The 12584-nt window shown below is 41.1% G+C and overlaps 1 protein-coding gene across 1 annotated transcript in view; it reads left to right on the top strand.

Annotated features, from left to right (window-relative positions):
- Positions 1-12584, top strand: part of MICAL2 (microtubule associated monooxygenase, calponin and LIM domain containing 2) — a 130214-nt gene that overhangs the window by 104468 nt on the left and 13162 nt on the right. The window contains exons 30-31 of the mRNA XM_074884323.1: positions 1110-2472; positions 10415-10509. Coding sequence (XP_074740424.1) covers positions 1110-2472; positions 10415-10509 — 1458 coding nt within the window. The remainder of the gene's footprint in view (positions 1-1109; positions 2473-10414; positions 10510-12584) is intronic.

The following is a 12584-nucleotide window of genomic DNA, read 5'->3' on the forward strand; positions in this document are numbered from 1 at the left end:
AATCCGGTCTGGGACAATAGGGCCAGGAAGGGAACGTCCCAGGGGAGCAGAGCTGCACAATGCTGCCTGGCCACGCCACGCAGGACGAGAGCTGACTCCATGCAGCTCCCACTCTATAAGCAGTGCTTAGCAGCCTTTTTCTTACTCTAAAGAGAGAGGATTAAGAGGGTGTTTATTTGTTTATTGGTGTTTCTCATGTTTTTCTATCTGAGATACTGGCCAATATTAATTTTAGTCATCAAATACAACTATGAAACAGGGTGTAATCATTATTGCCTTACTTCTGATGCTTCTGGGAAACAAGAAGTCAGACAGATTAATGGCTTCACCCGTGTGAATTTGGGAATCTGGCACATAAGTGGAAACAGGCACTGAATCTTCACCCCATTCATTATCACGTAGCATTGAGAATAAAATGCCTCTCTTCTAAGAATGAAAAAAACCCTCTAGTTTTTGTCTGCTGTCTAAATAATGTGGGCATTTATCCTTGTTACTATCTCCAGCAGAAAATTTCAGTGGCTAGAGTAATGAATTTAAATATTCACCAAAGGAAAATAATTATAAAAGAGAACTAATTGAATTGTTTAAAACTACCATCTTGCATTTTACAATCTTTTCTGGGTTACTTCATTCATTCCTACCTGGGCTATGTAAGCATGCAATATTATAAAAGCAGCTGGAGCAGATGGATGACGGTCTCTTGTGCTTGCTGGAAACTCTAAGGTGATGCAACTGGGATGCACATGGGAGAATAGAGCAGATCTGCTCTTGTTTATTTTCCTGTACGTAGTAGTGTTTCTTTCTAAGGAAAATATTAATGGCACTTCATAAAGATATGACAGATTCTCAGCATGAATAACATTATTTTTAGACTATTAAAATTTCCAGTAGTATTAGATCTCCACTCCTAGAGAAATATTAGCCCTTTAGGGATAAAAGCTTTGCTTCTTATTGTATTATCATCTACATATATATATGTATGTATATGTGTATATAAATTAAATCTTATGTATATTAGTATTACGTTATGATTAAAATATTATATGAAATAAAAGATGCACTCAACTGTATTTTTCTACCCCAAAATATTTTTTTCATGCACTTCACAGTTGGCTTCTTACAAGAAATCACCTGAAGTTACAAGAGGACATTTCAAACCCTACAGCCCAGTATTTCAAAGAAAAGAAAGAGTCAGAGAGATGCCTGAAGACATCAGTCTCTATGTACCCCATTGTCCTTTGCAGAGCAGCACCAGAGGTTTTTCACAGACCCCTCCTGGGAATGGGACAGTGGCTGCTGATTTTTCTGATCCTGAAGATATAGATAGTGACATTGGGACATACACAGCCCAGGGCTGGAAGGAAAAAAAACAGAAATATACCTCTGAACAAGAAGATTTTAACAGGAAGACAAAAGTGCTGTCATCTCTGGATTTGAAAGAGAAAGATGGCAGAAATACAAGGCACCCAGAAGAAAAGCCTGAGCGAGAATCAAAGGAGGCAAAAAAGAGGCTGTTTCTTTGTACTCAACGGCGACCCTTGTCACACAATTCAAACGGGAAGGACTTAGGTGGAACCAGTCCAGGGTATCAAGACAAAGGAGCACTGTGGACTTCAGAGGAGAAGGATGCTGATGGGACAAAAGATGTGTTCAAAGTATCTGATTGTCCTGTGCCTCTCTTACTTGCAGATGATGCTCCACCAACTTTGCCAGTTGACAGAAAAGATGCTTTAAGGAGTCTAGATGCAGCTGCCAGGGAGCACACAGCTGGCCAGCCGAAATCACCACTGAGGCTCATAGCCAATGCTATCAAAAGGTCCATTTGGGAGCCTCTGATTTCATCTCCAGAAGGACTAAAGCAGAACTCAGACAGCGAAGTCAAAGCCCCTTCAGAAAAAGCTTTCTTCAGCTTCCCCAGTACTCCTGGCTATTCCCTAAGCCAAAGGAACGGTAACAATAATACAGCAAATAACACTCAGCCACAGGAGCTTAAAGTAGGGGAGTGTGCAGGAGAGTATTTAGGAAATGGGAGCCCTTTCTCAAACCCATACAATTTTTCTGTCAGCTCTGAAGAGAGATCTCTAAGGGATTACAGTGAGGAGGTATCCTTCCCAGTCTACAGTCCTCACACCAGGCTTTCCAAATCAACCAGTATACCTCAGAAATCATCTTGCACTAGGATGGAGGATGTCCCAGGACTCCTAGAAAAGTTTACCTTTAAAGAGACTCCTCCAGGGGCTCCCATGGATGATGTGTTTATCTGTAATGAAAAGTACCCCCTTCTTTCATCTTCAGAGCCCAAGAACACCTCCAACGACAGTCTGGATGACTCTGCACAGAATGGTAGTCTTGGGTCACTCTTTGATAGACTGAGAAGTAAAGTTCATGACAGAGAAGGGAATTCCTTTGGGTCATCTCTGCCTTTCATGGAGGACTGTTCTCCAGAAGACAGGCTATGTTATCCTTCCACAGGTGAGGACCTGAGTAGAATTATTTTTATTATTATTAAATTATTTATTAAGTAATAGCACTGAACATTTCATAGACCTGTGTGTGATCATGCAAACACATATCTGTTGTATGTTTAATTTATAGTTACTTTCTACATAGGAAGATTTAATAAATGTATTTTTTGTTAAGATTTAGGAGTTGCTTCTGGTTTAAAGGAGCAGAGCAGATTTGCAAGCAAAGTGCAGCTCACTGGACCCAAGTTTGGTCTGCTGTTCACTGCTGTTCAAATGTGTTTGGGTCAGGAAAATGTACTTGGTGAGGTGGCAGAGATGGTGAGGCAGAGTGGGATGCTGTGCAGAGCAGCTGCTGCTGTGACACTGGGTGTGTTGTGGAAAGGGGAGTACAGCAGGCAAGTGGAAGAATGAGCACTGAAAACTCCAGTGCAGTGTAGAGTACATTTGCTACCCTTTCCATGAGGAGCTCAGAGACTGAAGCAATATGGTTGCAATAACAAGAAGCTTTGCTTTGTGTATGTGCCTTCTCAGCAGGTGTTCCTTCAGCTCTGTCCGCTGTTGTAGTGACCAAATTGTAGACATACTTTTGGGAGCTTTGTAGTGTCATTAATATCCCCCTGTTATTTTATTTGAGAGGAGATAGCACCTTATTGACCTACTCTGACCTATTTGTGAGTCTATTCGGGCAGTGATTAAAAGGCATCAATTTTCATGTTTGCTTGCAAGAACAAGGTTAGTATTAAAATTGCAGATGAGTCTGAGAAATATTGATGTCAAAGAGCAATCTGAGTAATCTGAGCATAGGCTCAGAAAGAATTGAGTGCAGCACAGTTTCAGGTATGAAATATGAGGTATGAGAGCTGCACCCACCTGTCTTTGTGATTCATCTTTCCACTAGCCCACTGCACAAAGTCACAGTTATTTAACTAAATAACCTATTGAATTTTATTGACATACCTGTTTGTTTCTTTCTTTATTAAATTGCAACCCAAACTCTAACCCCAAAGTTGCTGCTCTACTGCAGCATTAACATAACAATCTGTATGTAAAATGTGAAGTCACTGAAATGTTCCCAGAGAGCTTCCAGATCCTTTTTGCATCCTTTCTGCTTCAGAGCTACTGCATACTGTGAGGAAGATATACAGTTTATAAGAGACTTGATCTGAAGCTCATTAAAACTGATAGAATAACTCCTGTTCTCATTTCTGAATTTTTGGATTGGACTCTTGGAGCATCCCTTATCTAACAACTCACAAAACGAACTATCCCCACTGAGCCATAGGATGCTAAGGACTGCACTGAAGCCACAGAGTTGCTGGTGTTCACACTTGTCATGCTGTGGTCTTAAATGGGAGACTTTACTGAATCTATACCTAGTCATCACCCTTGCTCTTAACTAAGTGTAGTACAGTAATTGGTATGTTGTGTTGTTACTAAAATGGGAAAAGTTCTTAGGTTTGAATAAAGCTATACTTTATTTATGTTTTAAATAATTTGGAAAACCATGCTGGTTTAATATGTGTTAAATTCCTCTGCTGTGCAAGTCAAAAGAGGAATTATTAAATTATTATAATTATTGAATATAGGCATTGCAAAGTCTGTTCGGAAGAAAAAAAAAATGGAGCTTTGATCTAGCCATTTGCCCATGAATCTGTCATCTTCAACGTTTCAACATTGCAGCTCCCTGAACTTTTAAAAACATTCATATTTGAGTAAATCAAACTGGTAAAGAGCCAAGTGCTGCTTGGCTCTCTAAAATGGCATTTCTGTCTCATACTGGCACTTGTCTGAGGCCCAGGCTTGGCAAACTTCAGACATGAACTGATGGCGAGCTTTAGCCCACATTACATGTAATTATTTTTCTCTCTTGAAATTTACCATGAATTTCAGAAAATTTATTTTCTTTAAAGAAAAAAAAATACTCCCAGCACCTTGCAGAGACCAATTTAATGAGGCTGTTTCTCATACTCCTCTTGGTTCTTTGCAGTAGGGCTTTTCTATCCTATCTGAGACCCGACAGACTTGTTCTGTGCAAGTATGGTTGGTCTGGTGTTTTCTCCCACAATGGGCTTGTGGAGCCAAAGAATGAGCTGGGTGATAACAGTCTATGGACTTGAGATGGGACTGGACAAGCTCATTGAAGAGAAATCCGCTGAGGAGTACCAAATGCTTAGAAATCACTTTCAATTTAGAAAGTTCCTGAACTGAAAAATGCTTGGAGGCTGGATGAGTGTCAAGGGGAGGAATCAAATAAGACTGTCCAGTACCTATAGCATTCCTTTAGACATCCACTGCTGGAGACAGACTGGAAGGACCTTCAGTCTCACCCTACACATATACTTCTATCTTATCTTGTTCATCTATCCCTACCTATACCTTATCTTAGTTACTTCATCTGCAAGTACACGTCCAGATGTCTTTCCTGTGCTGATGACTTCTGCATTTCAGACCCAGGTGTCTGTCCAAACTAAAAACTGTATTCTGTCCTTCTGTCATCTCCTGCCAAGTGTTCAGCCACCAGCTGAAGCTCAGCATGAGGAAGCAAAGATCTTAATTACTCAGCAGCAGATTGCCTGTCACTCAAACTTATGTTTGCAGTTACACCTTCCATATGGGCCATTCCACCTTCTGATATCCAGACCTGGTCTAAAGGCTTTCTGGCTAACACTTTCTTTCTGTTTCACAAGAGCTATTCCTCAGAGCCACTTGAAAATTTTGAGCTGTCCAGAGATCCAGCTGCAGAGACTACCTGTGTGGGATCTAGGGGGTCATGCACTGTTTTCAGTGAGAGATTAGTTTTAAAAAAAATAAAATCCTATGTAAGTTTGAATGTAGAATATACAAATGTCCCCAAATAGCCAATAATCACACTGGAGTTTCTAGGTGCAATTCTAGATTTTTGATTTACTGCACAAATATCTGAGGCCTTTGTCCTTTGATTCCTCCTTTGTGTTCCAACCTGCGCTTAAAAAAACAAAAACCAAAAAACCAAAAACTTGATCAATAAAATTGATCAATGAGATGGTTAACTGTTCTCTCCTAAGCCTACTTGACCTTTTGAATTTCAAAAAAATGCCAAAGTGCCGTGTTAGTTATAGATACTAAAAATCTAGAAAAACAACAGTAAAAAGAGAGCTAAGCCAGGTTGTATGGGAGAGTTGCAGTCAGCAGGGTTTGTAATGAGATGTAGTAGTGGATCCAGAGTTTAGGTTACTTTTGACTTAGAGCTTCTGAAGAGCAGCCCATGAAGGTTATTGGTTATTGGCAGATATTTGTGACTCTGGATTTGCTTCTTGATAGTGATGGACACGTGGGAGGAATATTTTTGTCACTGACAGAGTAGGGATCATGTAAAAATATTTATAGAATTGTCCCTTAGATGAGATGAGTTGTGACTTGTTTACATGGCTCCCTTCATTAAGCAGGACAACCAGTTCAGCTGATGAGAAAATCAGACATGTTATGAACTCACTTTGTTGTTCTTGTGCACTTTTAGATTGAAAAGGGATTGTCTGCAAATATTTCAGGTTCATACATGGTTCCCATCACTGCATCTTTGTACCACTGACAGTCTGTGTATTTGCAATGTTTCATATTTTAGAAGGGGAACTGAGGCACTACAAGATTAAATTACATGCCTAAGATCACATGAGAAATCTGTGGAGAAGCAGACATGTGAAGCCAAATAGTCAAGCCCCACTCTTGATTTCTACTAGCCTTTCTTCTTGTGTCCTACCTCAGGTCAATTCCCATCTGGTTTGAGACAGCAGTGCCCTAAGAGATATGTTTAGCTTTGCCTCTCTCTTGTGTAAAACACTGAAGTACTTAGAGTGGTCATGATTAACTCCAATGACTTTATAAAAATATGCAATCTTGGACACTTACAGAGGAAGCCAACAGATTAATATAACATTGTGTTATAAAAACAGTTCCTGCTCCAAGACTTTCTGTGCTCCAAGACTTTGTTTAGACTACAGTCATTACTGTGACACAAAAACACCCCAGGAAAGGGAGGTAAGCTGTGACATGCAGAGTGACGGCAGTGGTGGTTTTCCCTGTGAATCTCCAGGACATTGAGGAGCTTTTCTATGTCTAACAGAAGATATCTCCTTCTCAACATTTTCAGATGACATCTCCCCCTTTGTTCAAAGGACCTCAACTCTCATAGGAAAACCCGTACCTTAGATTTATATGTTAAGGGAGGGGTTCTCAAAGCACTGGACTTTGGTCCAGTTCATCACTCTGAATACAGTGAGGGTTTTACTACTGACAGCATTCAATGGCAGCACGCTTAGGCCAGAGCAAAGTGTCTTCGAGACCCACCCTTGGATTATCAAGCTGAAATGAACTGGAATTTTAATTTTATGGATATAATTTTTCTTATTTCTTATGACATGCACATATGAGTATACCAAGTCCCAAAATCAAGAATTGGAGGCCAGCTTTGTACTTTGAAGGGTATTCCGTGACACTGTCAGATTCAGTAACAATTAATACTCATTTTCCTGTGATTTGACAGCTGTAAATCAGGCATGCTGTAAAGGTCTCTTGACCAAACTCCTAGTAGCTACTGTAGGTAGAAGTCAAGAATAGATTAATAAAAATTTCAGAAATATTTGTTTCTTTACCCTTTATAATTAAGAACTAAAACTATGGCTGACCGTTCCTGGTAATCCAGAGTCATCTTAGCTGGGGAGAAAAAGCTCTAGTGTAACATGTTAATTTGGAAGTTAGGAAGACACTAGAGTACTTAAGAAATAAGTAATAAGTAACTCCCATTTTGAAGGAATGAGATGGCTAGAAAGAGAAAGCCCAAGTCTAGAATAGTTGAGTTAATATTTGGAAAAAAACATATGTTTTTAGATCTTTTCTGTAGCTATCAAGCTTTAAGGCTTGACGTATTTGGAGTGGACAGATTATTATCTAACTTTACTATTGCAGTTCTAAGTTTCAGATTTAAATGACAATGAGTGTTTAAATAAACAGTGAGTGTAAAAGTCCCCGAGTTGAACATTTTTATGTGTGAACTCCTTGTCCAAATCCTCACAGCTGGCAGCTAAATTCTGCCTATCCCACCCCTTTGGAGATGGGAAAGATTAATGCTTAGTCATCTATAGTAGAACATATAGATGCTATAATATAGAAAAGTGTTTTGTGGTTTTTTTTCCAAAAATAGCATAAATGTGGTATTTTTCTCTAGCTCTACATAAAGCAAGTTCATTCAGTGAGGTAATTTCTCACTCTGCTTGTTATAGTCGTCTTGAAGCTGAAATTTGCATCTGGGGTACATTTTAGAGCATATTTCTGGTCTCTCCTACAAATAAGTAGCCAAAGAAAAATAGCTGAGCAGAGCACTGTGTGGCTGCTCTTTTAATGTTGAAAGAAATGCACTGTCCCACTGTTTCTATTTCCCTGAAATGTGTCAGGACCACACATCTGGGAGCCAAAAAACTCTATTCTCATCCCAGTTCTGTCACTCTTCACTGTGTGTTTCCGGGCACCTCCTTGGAGCAACCCATGCTTCAATTATCCACATTATATCAACAGAGAACATCAGTGCTGTGAAATGTGTATGCAATAAATGTGACAGAGACCATAACTGTCAACGCGCACAGGTAGATCCATCAGATGCCTCAGCACCAAGTGGTTTCATGTGGTCCTTTGTCCTGTAGGACACTCAGGTGGACACAAAGAAGGAGTAGCTGATTGCAGTTATGTGGCTGTTCTCACAGGGCTTTGGGTACTGTGTCCCTTGAAAGGCTGAGCTGTTTCAGAGCAATCTAAATGGCTTTTCTCTGGAAAGCAAGGTGCAAATACCTGGCTCTCCATAGCAGATAGGCGTTGGGAGGACTGTGGATGTTATGAATCTATTCTGTACACAGACAATTGGCTTATTCATGCTCATGAGATGGCCCTTGGAAGTCCTTGGGGAAGTCATTGACCCTCTCCCTGTCACAGAAAGGCAAAGAGCTCATGAGTCACACCCCTGAGGAGGCAGCAGGTGCCCTTGTGTTACAGCAGTTTGCTTTTCCTCTAGACCTTGTAACGCTATTTAAATTATTGATATCATTCAAAGAGGAGGACAGGGGGAAGCAGTCACTTATTCCCACAGCTGAAGAAGAAAGGGAGCATGTAATTGCTTGTGTTTCCAGCCCTGCTGGGCTGTAAGGTTTGCCCTTTGCATATTATGGAATTTGATTTCCACCAGCAGCGTAACCATAGGGTAGTTACTGCAAACTTCTGGTTGCACAGGGAAAAGCAAGGCAGGTGAGTTTACTCCTCAAAACAAGTAGTGACCGATATTCTCCATGCCTTTCTCCATCTCATGCACTGGAAAGAACTTTATGGCTGACTGTCCCTGCTGGGGGCAGAGATGGGGTGCAGCTGGATATGCACACTTCTCCGCAGAGCATGAGGCAGTGTGTGGCACTGGTGCGACCCCAGCAATTGTGAGTCATCGGAGAGTCCCCAGCGGGTCAGCAAGCAGGAGCTGTGGCCCTCCTTCAAGTGCTGTGAGGGGAGGTGTGGGGTAGCAGCCTGGGCAATCCTGGGGCAGGGAAATCACCTGGGGGGCTGGACACCCACCTGGAGGGCTACTGCACCTCCCTGCTTTTGCTTGCAGGCATCTGCTGCCCAAGGACTTGTCCTGCAAAAAGGATGTTGGCACCTGAGTCTGCTCTGCTGGGCACTCTGAGCTTCCAGCTTCATTGAGCACAAAGACTGGTGCTTCTAAAATTGAGATTGCTGAGAAAAATCAGAATTTCTGCCTCAAATTACTTGAATTTGATTTTATTGCTTTACTGTCTGGCATGAAAGTGTTTCATGGATCCTGATTTTAAATTAGGACTTGAGACAGAAGTCTTACTTCAGGACTGGGATCCAGGACGAGGCAAAGAAGAAACATTTATGCTGGGAGAACGGGAAGTGATTTTAATCTGAACACAACTTGCACATAGAAAGCCAACTGTTACCTCACAGATACAAAGAAAAATGGCACTGTTAGTTTTAAATAATGTACATTTCCAAGATGTTGCCCAGCTGTTAATCGTTAACCCTGTAGCAGGTTGAAGCATAGAGACAGATGTTCCGAAAGCGGTTTTATTTTCTGAAATAAAGAGAATGAAGCTATGAATTAGACAAATTAAGAAGAAATTCAAATATTTACACCCAGTTGAAACAAGATGCTGGAAAAACAGGCATGATAAAATTGCTGCAATTAAATGTAATTTAATTTATAATTCTGAAAGCATGCTTCTTCTAAAGGCAGCCTTTGAGTTTTCCTTATGGAGCGCATTGTTGTGATGTATGGATTTTCCTGACTTATTATGGCATTTTAATCAACAGTTCAATGATGTGATAATATTCCTAAAGCAGAAAAATAAGTGACGTTTGTTTAGACATAATTAATGAAATATTTATGTTGCATGAGGCTGTGTGATAAAGCCTTGTTCTCTTAGTCCATTTGCTTCTGATTACATTTGTGATTTTTTTATATGACCAGACATTCTGACGCCAACTATTTTACACTGAGCAGATGTCATGTAGTAAAAATGGGTGCCAGATGCTACAAGCCACATAAGGGTAATTTGTTTAAGAGCTGGCTCAGACTTTTTGCATTCAATTACACTGTATAGTGAGCCTTATACAATCATTTGGGTAATATGGCTAACTTCAGATATACATTTTAATGAATGTTGAGTGCATTCAGAAGAGCATGCTACATGCAGGGTGCTCAAGGAATTCATTTATTTGTGTGTAATACCTGAAAAAAATCAAATACACCCAGAGAGGGTTTTTGACAAGGATCAAAAATTTAATTAATGCCATCAACTGAATTTCCAAATTGCTCTAGGTGCTGCTGATTAGAACTCAGGGCAGGTGCAAAGTGTCTGTGTAAGTTAAAGAACAGTATTTTTTGCTTCACTGACTGTTTTGTTCCTGCCTTTTAGGATGTGAACGCCTACCTGTAAGAAAACAAGCTACTGAGTATTCTACTTCTTCCTCTGATGATGAATTTGAATCCAAGCCTTTATTAACACACAAGGTAATCTTGACTTGGAAACAGAAAGATATTTCCTCAGTTGGACTGTATTTAAGAGTCATCATAGGATTTTGATCTCAAACACACGGCAATTTCTCAAAGTGAGGATTGGAATGCTTTATCAGTGGAGGTTATGTGTCATGGAGAGAAAATACATTAAAACTCTTTAAGACAGATGAACATCAAAATTTCTTTTTTCTCTTTGAATCTTTAATTCCCCCGGGTTACACCGGCATTGACAGAGGAGGTCTTAATTTGACAAACAGACATGTTTCACTGAATCCACTTTGAAGCTGCATTCTTAAGTGGCCTTAATACGTAGCCCAACAAGCAAACTATTGAAAAAATTAAACCAAACAAATGCAGATTTCCCTTGGGGAAATACAACTTCATTTGAGAGGCACTACAAGCAGGTTGCATGGAAAACACTGTGTTTATCCTAATCAGCATGACTGCGTGAGCCACGAAGTCGCACCCAGACCCTCTATGCCGAAAGGGCCGGCTGCAGACCGGGGTCCCCGAGTCCTAACTCGGTTCCTGTGTCTAGCAGGTGGGGTTAAAGTACCAATGAACTCTTGGTACCCAGCTCTGATGTGAAGAAACAGAGCTTTTTTTGCCTGAATAGCTCATCAGAAATGTGTTTACCTCTTTCCTGTGAAGGGGGAATATCAGTAAGTGGAATTAATAGTACAAGGTGGCCTTTTGGTTTGTTGCCTTTGAGGGGGGGGGGGGTAAAAAAAGGAAAGCAAAGCAAGAGGCTGCCCAGTACTCTGAAAAAACAGTGGAGCTGAAAGGTAAGTGGGTCTTTGAGTGGAAATCCAGTTGCACAGCTCCAGAGGAACGAAAGTGCCAGAAGGCAGAAGCACAGCAGTGTGTGGCGGCACATCCCACCAGTAGCTCTGTGTCAGGCTACGCTGATGTGTCAGAATTCATCATTCATCTTTCCTGTTACAGGAAAGACAAGGTATAGTAAGAAAATAATTTGGTGAATTAAATGAAGTTTAAGCAAAATTGAGCAAAGAAGGAAGACATGGGAGAAAACTGGAAAGGAGGGATTCCCAACAGTTCAGGCAGCCGCAGAGATGGGCAGGACCAGGCAGCGCTGCCAGGGCAGCAGCCAGAAACGGGGTGAATGAGCAGCTGTTGCACGCGGGCATTAGCAGTGACTCAGTTCTGATACATGTTCCCCACTCAGCTTGTTTCTCTCTACTGCCTCCTAGCACCTCTTTTCATGCCAGTTCTGGCTGCTATTTTGACAGTACCGCCATTTGTCTCTGGCAAAACTCGGGGAAAATTTTAGTGGCTTCCTGGCTTGTTACGTTTTTTAATCATCTTGCCTATGGTATTTTTTTTTCATCTTGGCTCACATATTCTGTCTCGTCCAAAATGAGAAAACCACAGCCTTGAAGCACTTCCAGGTAGCCTGGGTCAAAGGCAAGATGGAGCAAGCACAGACAACTCCCTCGTCAGCCCTGCAAGCACGTGCTGCCTCTCTTTCCCAGCAGCAGTGGTGGCTGCCCCACGGAAAGGCAAAAAACCTCTGTAATGCAGGAGAGAAATGGTATTGAGGAAGGTTTCGTAGGGCTTCAGGTAGTGTCCTGTGATGGCTATTTCTTTCGGAAATGTCCCTTTTACCATGTTACAAGCAATCCAAAGTGAATTTTACTACTTAGCAGCTACAGCAGTAGAAATCGGTTGAGTTTCCTTAAACTGGTGCTTCCCCTGACCTGTGCCTGGCTTCTTCCCTGATCATGGTAAAGTCTGCAGAAGCCATGTATACTGGTATGTTGTGTAGAGTCAACTTTATGATTCAGTCATTTTTTATAGACAGACACAGTTCACACTCAGGGTTGCAAAAAGAGCTTGTAATGATTTAAAGTCAATGTAGGCAAATGCATGAAAATATTCCTACATCAATATTTTCATTTCAGTTAGGTTGCCCCACGCACCCTGCAGTAGCTCACCTCACTTGGAGCAGGGGAGTTGGATTAGACTGTCTCTGGAGGTGTCTCCCAACCTCAGAGGTTCTGTGATTCTGGCAAAGGTTTAAGGAAACCTGTAATTGCATACTTACGCTT

This window comes from Strix uralensis, chromosome 15 (assembly GCF_047716275.1).
Source record: "Strix uralensis isolate ZFMK-TIS-50842 chromosome 15, bStrUra1, whole genome shotgun sequence".
In the NCBI taxonomy this organism is placed as follows: domain Eukaryota; kingdom Metazoa; phylum Chordata; class Aves; order Strigiformes; family Strigidae; genus Strix; species Strix uralensis.